Raw genomic sequence first — 9256 nt, 5'->3', positions numbered from 1 at the left:
CAGCTCTTACTACAGATGTCTTCTCCAACGTGATAGCGTAAAAAGTGATTAACATATATACACGTCATTAAAAAATAATGAGTTTTGCGCACACACTCCTTTGCAAATCGGAAACGCAGCGCTGAGTACCGTTCCAAACTAAGCTCCTCAAAGATTAGCTCCTTTCATTGAGCCTATATATATATATATATATATATATATATATATATATGTATGTATTTTGATGGTTTCATGCACAACATTATTTTAAAAATACCCAATGCAAGAATACGGTGAAGGGGATACTAGCCGAGTGTCTCGTCTCTCCCAAAGACGGCATCGTCCTCCACATCTTTTCCCTGCGGCGCCGAGACGTCCTCGGGCTCCGAATGGCTCCGAGCGCCTTCCTCATCGGCAGACGGCGTTTCCTCGTCGGCGCTGGACTTGCTGCGCCGAGCTCCGCGGGCCGGCAAGACTCCCTCGGCGCCATCGTCCTCGTCTGAATCCGAGTCGATGAAGCGAGCGCTCGATTCTGCACAAGGGAAACAAAGAAGGGTCGTCTTGGGATCAGATGCGAGCTGGGAGGAGGGCGAGACATGCGGTGGCTGAGAGTGCTCCGGAGGGCTCTCAGCAACCTCGGGCCTTCCTTGAGGTGTCCTCCCGACATAAGGGTGAGGCCGCTTGTACCATTATTATTCCGGGAGGAGGAAAAGTCATTCGGTGGCTGAGTGCTCCGGATAGCTCTCAGCAACCTCGTGCCTTTCTTGAGCTGTCCTCCCAACATAAGGACGAGGCCGCCCGTACCATCCTTATGCCAGGAGGAGGAAAAGTTATGCGGTGGCTAAGAGTGCTCTGGAGGGCTCTCAGTAACCTCGTGCTTTCCTTGAGGTGTCCTCCCGACATAAGGGTGAGGCCGCTTGTACCATTATTATGCCGGGAGGAGGAAAAGTCATTCGGTGGCTGAGTGCTCCGGATAGCTCTCAGCAACCTCATGCCTTTCTTGAGCTGTCCTCCCGACATAAGTGTGAGGCCGCTTGTACCATTATTATGCCAGGAGGAGGAAAAGTTATGCGGTGGCTAAGAGTGTTCTGGAGGGCTCTCAGCAACCTCGTGCCTTCCTTGAGGTGTCCTCCTGGCATAAGGATGGGGACACTCGCTCTATCCTTATGCTGTGAGGAAGACGAGACAGGCGGTGGTTGAGAGGGCTCTGGAGGGCTCTCAGCAACCTCGTGCCTTCCTTGAGGTGTCCTCCCGGCATAAGGATGGGGACACTCGCTCTATCCTTATGCTGTGAGGAAGACGAGACAGGCGGTGGTTGAGAGGGCTCTGGAGGGCTCTCAGCAACCTCGTGCCTTCCTTGAGGTGTCCTCCCGGCGTAAGGATGAGGACACTCGCTCCATCCTTATGCTGCGAGGAAGACAAGACAGGCGGTGGCTGATAGTGCTCCGGAGGGATCTCAGCAACCTCGTGCCCTCCTTGAGGTGTCCTCCCGGCATAAGGATGGGGACACTCGCTCCATCCTTATGCTGCGAGGAAGACGAGACAGGCGGTGGTTGAGAGTGCTCCGGAGAGCTCTCAGCAACCTCGTGCCTTATCTATTTATGCAATGCTTTTGACATGAAATAAATAAAAGTTTGGAAGGAAGAGCTAGTAATAAGGGGCTAACTGGGAAGGGAGAAAGAGGAAAAGTAGTTGTGGAGAAATAAAGCAGAAATGCCTGAGCTCTGTGAGTGCAGCATTCCCAAATAAAGCAGAGGTGCCTGAGCTCTGCGAGTGCAGCATTCTTCCAAATAAAGCAGAGGTGCCTGAGCTCTGCGAGTGCAGCATTCTTCCAAATAAAGCAGAGGTGCCTGAGCTCTGCGAGCTCAGCATTCCAAATAAAGTAGTGCCTGAGCTCTGCGAGCGCAGCATTCTTCCAAATAAAGCAGAGATGCCTGAGCTCTGCGAGCGCAGCATTCTTCCAAATAAAGCAGAGATGCCTGAGCTCCGCGAGTGCAGCGTAAGAACGCAGAGAGTGGAAAGGCAGAGGATCTGGACAAAGGCACGGTTCTAGCTCACCTTCGTGAAGTGCGGCCTCATCCGGGTCCGGTGTCGGCACAAGATATGCGGTCTCATCATCCTGGAAGAGGGAGACAAAATGTGTGAGGCTAAGGCTGAATATTTGAAAAGATAATCCCATTGAGGAGAGGGAAAGCTTGCCTTCTGTGTCCCCATGGAGCCATCGGCAGGAAAAGAGATCCCACTTCCACAGTCAGAAGAACCTAAAAACTGTTTTTGGGGGTCTCCTACTCTGGAGGTTTCATCTGTCAGGAAGGGTTTGGTTGTGTATCCCTGCTTGGTCGAACGGGGTTGGGCTGGACAGCCTTTAAGACCTCAATAATAGGATTTGACACCCCAAAGCCTATAAAAGCACCTGGTTCGTGGTCACTTCCTCGTCTTCCTCTTCTTCCTCTTCCAAGCCAACGACAAGTGTCTGGGGCGTCTCGAAGATATCGGGGTAGAAGATGATGAAGGCCTCGATGATGCGGGCCTGGTGGGGATAGTCCACCAAGGAGGAGAGGGAAATGGTGGCCTCGGTGGGCCGGGGGCGCATCAAGGTGGGGCCGAAGACGATGCCCAGGTTGCCGGGGGTCATCTTGTTCTCGCCCTCGGCAGCCACGATCCTGGGGAACGAGGAAGTGGAGATCTATTCGTCAGATGGCAAGCCATATAACCTCAGCAGACCGAAAGCCAAATCAAGGTCACAGCAACCTCTATTATAGAACTCCAGTATGCCGATGATAATGTAATTTGTGCACATTCAGAAGAGGACCTACACACCCCTCTGAACATATGGCAAGCTATATAACCTCAGCAGACTCAAAGCCAAAACCAAGGTCACTACATCTGTTATAGAATTCCAATATGCTGATGATAACGTAATCTGTGCACATTCAGAAGAAGACCTACAAGCACTTTTGCAGAAGCATACAAGAAGCTCGGCCTCTCACTAAACATTGAGACAACTAAAGCGCTCTTCCAGCAAGCACCAACAATGCAAGAAATACAGCTTAATGGTGTAACGTTAGAAAATATTGACCATTTCCGCTCCCTCGGCAGCCTCCTCTCCACAAAAGTCAACATTGATGCTGAAATACATCACCGCCTGAGCTTTGCAAGCGCAGGATTCTTCCAAATGAAGCAGAGAATGCCTGAGCTCTGCAAGTGCAGCATTTTCCCGAATGGAGCAGAGTGCCTGAGCTCTGTGAGCGCAGCATTCTTCCAAATGAAGCAGAGAATGCCTGAGCTCTGCAAGTGCAGCATTTTCCCGAATGGAGCAGAGTGCCTGAGCTCTGTGAGCGCAGCATTCTTCCAAATGAAGCAGAGAATGCCTGAGCTCTGCAAGTGCAGCATTTTCCCGAATGGAGCAGAGTGCCTGAGCTCTGTGAGCGCAGCATTCTTCCAAATGAAGCAGAGAATGCCTGAGCTCTGCGAGCGCAGCATTCTTCCGAACGAGGCAGAGAGTGTTTGAGCATTGGAACATCCGTCGGGAGACCAAGGGGCTTGTTTATAAAGCTATGGTCCTCCCAATCTTGTTCTACACCTGTGGGACATGGACTGTCTACAGACATCACACAACTCCTGGAATGATTCCATCAGCGTTGCCTCTGAAAAATCCTGCAAATCTCTTGGGAAGACGGGTGGACAAATGCCAGCGTGCTGGAGGAAGCAAAGACAACCAGCCTGGAATCATAGAATCATAGAATAGTAGAGTTGGAAGAGGCCATCCAGTCCAACCCCCTGCCAAGAAGCAGGAAATCGCATTCAAAGCAGCCCCGACAGATGGCCATCCAGCCTCTGCTTAAAAGCCTCCAAAGAAGGAGCCTCCACCATGGCCCTGGGGAGAGAGTTCCACTGCCGAACAGCCCTTCTCACCGTGAGGAAGTTCTTCCTGATGTTCAGGTGGAATCTCTTTTCCTGTAGTTTGAAGCCCTTGTTCCCTTGCGTCCTAGTCTCCAGGGCAGCAGAAAACAAGCTCCCTCCCTCCTCCCTATGACTTCCCCTCACGTATTTGTACATGGCTCTCATGTCTCCTCTCAGCCTTCTCTTCTGCAGGCTAAACATGCCCAGCTCTTTAAGCCGCTCCTCATAGGGCTTGTTCTCCAGACCCTTAATCATTTTAGTCGCCCTCCTCTGGACGCTTTCCAGCTTAGAGTCAACATCTCCCTTCAACTGTGGTGCCCAGAATTGGACGCAGTGTGATTCCAGGTAACGTGGTCTGACCAAGGCAGAATAGAAAGAGGGGGAGCAGGACTTCCCTGGATCTAGACGCTATTCCCCTCTTGATGCAGGACAGAATCCCGTTGGCTTTTTTAGCTGCCGCATCACATTGTTGGCTCATGTTTAACTTGTTGTCCACAAGGACTCCAAGGTCTTTTTCGCACACACTGCTGTCAAGCCAGGCCTCGTCCCCCATTCTGTATCTTTGATTTCCATTTTTTCTGCCGAAGTGAAGTCTCTTGCATTTGTCCCTGTTGAACTTCATTTTGTTAGTTTCGGCCCATCTCTCTAGTCTGTCAAGATCGTTTTGAATTCTGCTCTGATACGGCACTGCCTGAGTTCTGCAAGCGCAGCATTTTCCCGAATGAAGCAGTGTTTGAGCTCTGCGAGCGGAGCATTTTCCTGAATGAAGCCGTGTTTGAACTCTGCAAGCGCAGCATTTTCCCGAATGAAGCAGTGTTTGAGCTCTGCGAGCGGAGTATTTTCTTGAATGAAGCAGTGTTTGAGCTCTGCGAGCGGAGCATTTTCCCGAATGAAGCAGTGTTTGAGCTCTGCGAGCGGAGCATTTTCCTGAATGAAGCAGTGTTTGAACTCTGCGAGCGCAGCATTTTCCCGAATGAAGCAGTGTTTGAGCTCTGCGAGTGGAGTATTTTCTTGAATGAAGCAGTGTTTGAGCTCTGCGAGCGGAGCATTTTCCCGAATGAAGCAGTGTTTGAGCTCTGCGAGCACAGCATTTTCCCAAATGAAGCAGTGTTTGAGTGCTGCGAGTGCAGCATTCCCCAAATGAAGCAGTGTTTGAGCTCTGCGAGAAGAGCATTTTCCCGAATGAAGCAGTGTTTGAGCTCTGTGAGCACAGCATTGTTCCAAATGAAGCAGAGAGTATTTGAGCATCAGGACAACCATAGGGAGATCAAGGGGCTTGTTCATAAAACTATGGTCCTCTCAACCCTGTTCTATATCTGTGGAAAAGGTCAGCGTGCTGGAAGAAGCAGCTTTAGGGGAGGAGGTCGAATGGGTTCTGGGATCGCTCACCTGCGCAAGTGCTGGACGAGGAAGCGCAAGGTGGCCCGGTTCTCGGCAGGCAGCTCCTTGCTGAGCAGCTCCCGCAACTTGGTCACCAGCGCCAACACGGCCGGGTCAGTCTCCGGCCCCTTGTCGGCCATTTCGGCCGCGCTTTTCCCACCTTGGAGGCTCTCCTTGGCCAACCCCATCAGGGCGTTGTACATCCGGAAGGGCAGGATGGGCTCCGGCAGCTGGAAGGCAAGGAAGGAACGGCAGTAGTGGCTTCGCAAGGCCTTTTTCTGCCTTCTCTGGATATTGGAGAGGGCGATGCCTCCCTGCCTTCCACTCGACCTCTTACCTGCCGCAGGTAGAGCTTCAGGACGTTGCTGATGTCGTGCGGAGAAGCCTGGGACAGCTCCACCAGCTCTTTCCCGTTCTCAAAGGCCTGGCAGAGCTTCTCCACTCGGGTTTTCACCCCGTTGACGCGATAGATACCCTACAAAGGGGAGGAAACACGGATTTGGATGAGCACCGCCCAGCACAATTGCTCAGAGACTTCGCCAACAGCGTCAACAGTGTGTGGCAGCTCAAAAGGCCAATTTTATTCTCATCTGCATCAATTGGAGTCTAGTGTCACATCCTACTCTCCTGCTTAGGGTTAGATGGTGTAATGAAGTACGAATTTTTGGTTTACAGATGTTATGTTTAATTGTGTGTTTGTGTTTTAAAAGGGTGAGTATTACAGTTATCGCATCTCAGCACTCAGCACATGGCTGGTTGCCATGGAGAAGTAGGCGGAGCCAACTACCGTTTTGTTGAAGAAGTGCAGAGTTTAAAAAAGAGTCAGTCTGTGCTCTGATGAGGCACAGGGAAGATTGATCCTAGGTTGAGGGGATCAAGGAGACTCAATTGTTCATTTTGAGTGGGTTTAAAATAAGTTTGGTGACTTATTTAATGTAGTCTGTGTCCTGGTAAGGAACAGAGAATCTGATCGTATATCACAGGGATGACTGCGGTTTACAAGTAGCAGAGAAAGCAGTTCTAACTACTTTAAGTAAAAGAAGTGACACTTCAGAGAGTTTGACTCATCTCATTCTAGTATTGTAACTGTTAATAAAAATACCTCCAAGTGAGACACAACATTGTAACCACTAAGCTCTTTGTCTGAATAAACTTGTTATTGTTCTTCCAACATCTAAGCCTCTGTCGCATATATTATAAACCATACGCTACCATCTAAAGTGAATAAGAAGAAGAAAGAAAAAAAGTAAAAGGTCTCCTCTCTGAGTCTTTGGTGGTTGCATCAGATGGGTTTGAGGATTTTGTGATTCATCGGCAACGGAGCCGAATCCTCGTTCTCACCTTGGTCCTGGTGGCCCGCTTTTCGATCTCCAAGATGCACTTTTGGACGATGAAGGGAATGCCGTCGGAGCTGGATCCGGAGGCCTGCAGGAAGTCCTGGCCAAAGAGCTGGAGCTTGCCCCGGAGCTTCTTGTGGCCGCACTGGATGGCCAGCGTCTCCAAGCACTTTTTGTGGCAGGCCAAGTAACACTGCAGAGAAAGGAGAGGGAGAAATCAGTCTGGATTGGAATCCGCGTCTCCAGGTTGAATTTGGTTCAGATGGAAGGACTAGGACGTCCTCCCGTACCTCCTCGCATTCAGCGCCTTGGAAGTAGACGTAGCTGTTGCACTCGCGGCACTTGGAGGGAGTGCGGAGCTTCCGCAGCCGGTGCGTCTGGGCCGCTTTGGACAAGCCGACATGGCGGAAGGGGCCGGTGGCTGCGGAGATCACCCCGGGGCTCATCTCCTGGATGCCTGGAAAAGGAGGAAGAGAGAGTAATATTCGCATCCTTCCTGTTGTGGCTTAGCCTGATGATGAAGGAGGATTTGGGGTTTTGCAGTCTGAGAATGAGACTCCCGAGTTTTCCACAGGCAGGAAACCAGAATGACATAGCAAAGGATACAGATCAGCCTGACCCTGACATGAGTATGAGATATTCACAGCTTTCAGAAAGGGATGTGGAAAGTCAACAATCGCCAGGTGTTTCATTTTCAGATAGCAGTAAGTAGAGATAATAGATTGCTCCTGAGAAACCTTCTCTGAGAATTCTGTCCAGGAGGCAGGGTGCTCAAGGTCGGAGAAATGCGTTCATGTCTTGCAAGAATGGGCAAATAGAGAAAGGGATGTGGAAAGTCAACAATCGCCAGGTGTTTCATTTTCAGATAGCGGCAAGTAGAGATAATAGATTGCTCCTGAGAAACCTTCTCTGAGAATTCTGCCCAGGAGGCAGGGTGCTCAAGGTCAGAGAAATGCGTTCATGTCTTGCAAGAATGGGCAACTAGAGAAAGTGTTGGGGGTAGAATCTCAGATCAAGCAACATTGCTTTTAGCTCCTGTTTTGTTCCTGTTTCAAGCCTCAAGTTTCATTCATGTCTTGCCTGTGTCTTTGGGGAAGTATTTTGCCTTCCTCTTCCTGTTCGTACCATGTATCTTGGATTTTGCCTTGAAGATCATGTCCATATTTTAAGCCTTGATATTTAGGGATTTCCTTGCAGTTTTCTGGGGCTTTGGATTCTATTTTTATTGCTGCATTTTTTTTACCTTTGCTATCTTTTTATCAATAAACTGTTTATACCAAATCTGCCTCAGTGGTGTGTGTTGAGAGCAAGGTGGAACTTCACTGGGAAGCATGGTCAAGATACCCATAGCAAGAAGGGCAAGAATCCCTGCCTTGCAGCAAGGGAAGTGTGCTTGCTCCATTAATGTTGGACATTTACACAATTGACCAACCACTTCCAGAAGGGACAGAGAGTTTCATCTATGCTGACAATCGTGCCATCACTGCTCAAGCAGAGAGCTTTGAAATGGTTGAACAGAAGCTCTCCGAAGCTTGAGGTGCTCTTATTGCCTATTACAGGGGAAACCAGATGATCCCTAATCCATCTAAATTGCAGATGCGTGTGTCATGATCTCCAATCCTTGACATCTCTGTTTGGCTGACATGGAACAGATGCTAGCCATAAAGCAGGCCGGCCATAAAACATCAATTACCCTCTGGTATGCGGGAGTCCCTATATATGTGGGACAAAGGAAGGTTCTGGCATTTGGTACAATAAAAACTTGTTGGAATCTACCCGCGTGTGTCTTGGTGCTTTTCTTTGGAAGACGGACCACAGCACAACTGGGAGAAGAGAACCTCACAGCGTGCTTTTCATCTCTAAGATAATCTTTATTGAAGTTTTCCATTATATTAAAATACGAATAAGAAGAGAGAGATCTGAATAAGAGAAAGAGGGAAGGAAGACAGTAGGAAAAGAAGAAGAAGAAGAAAAACAAAAAACAAAACAAAAGGGTGATAAAATATTTTGACTTCCAAGCATCATCATGGAGGTTTTCTTCCTTTTCCTTCTTTATTCTTTTTTCATCTTTTCTCTGAAACTCTTTTTCCTTGTCCTCCTTCTGTTCCCAGTGGGGGTTCCCTCTCATTCTCTACTTTCTGTTATTTCCACTATTAATTTTTAATGGACCTGTCTTTCTTTGTCTTCATTGTTATTCTATTTTTTTATTTGTTTATTCATTCTGTCTATATCCTGTATTTTTTTCTTATTTTTTAAAATTTTCTTCTAAATATTTTGTTACACTGACCCAGTCTGTTTCCTTTATCGGATTTCCCTTGCTTTTTGATAATAGGAAGGTAAGCCTGTCCATATTTTTTATATTCTTATTTTTTTCAACCAATCTTCTTTAGGGATTTCAGTTTTTTTCCACACCCTCGCATAGCATATCCTTGCTGCCGTCGTTAATAAAAACAAGAGTTTGTCTTGTTTTTCTTCACGAATCCCTAATAACCATAATTCCGGTTTCATTGGTAGTTTTACCTCTAACAACTTTTAATGTCTCCCCTAATTTTCCTCCAATAGGTTTTTGCTTTCTCACATCCCCACCACATATGGTAGTAGGTGCCTTCTCTTTTCTCACATTTCTAACAATTACTTTTCACATTTTTGTAACATTT

General features: G+C 48.3%; 1 protein-coding gene across 3 annotated transcripts in view; it reads right to left on the bottom strand.

Annotated features, from left to right (window-relative positions):
* Nucleotides 1–279: 279 nt before the first annotated feature.
* Nucleotides 280–9256, bottom strand: part of arhgap45 (Rho GTPase activating protein 45) — a 34385-nt gene continuing 25408 nt past the window's right edge. For all 3 annotated transcript variants that reach the window (XM_062960348.1, XM_062960347.1, XM_062960346.1), the window contains 7 exons: nt 6890–7056; nt 6604–6792; nt 5600–5737; nt 5272–5492; nt 2393–2642; nt 2038–2098; nt 280–511 (listed from right to left, as the gene is read on the bottom strand). In XM_062960348.1, the coding sequence (XP_062816418.1) occupies nt 285–511; nt 2038–2098; nt 2393–2642; nt 5272–5492; nt 5600–5737; nt 6604–6792; nt 6890–7056 (1253 nt within the window). In that variant the 3' untranslated portion in view covers nt 280–284. The remainder of the gene's footprint in view (nt 512–2037; nt 2099–2392; nt 2643–5271; nt 5493–5599; nt 5738–6603; nt 6793–6889; nt 7057–9256) is intronic.

Source organism: Anolis carolinensis, unplaced genomic scaffold, assembly GCF_035594765.1.
Source record: "Anolis carolinensis isolate JA03-04 unplaced genomic scaffold, rAnoCar3.1.pri scaffold_7, whole genome shotgun sequence".
Taxonomy (NCBI): Eukaryota; Metazoa; Chordata; class Lepidosauria; order Squamata; family Dactyloidae; genus Anolis; species Anolis carolinensis.
Note: the sequence above shows the minus strand (reverse complement) of the source record. Positions and strands in the feature narration are given on the sequence as shown.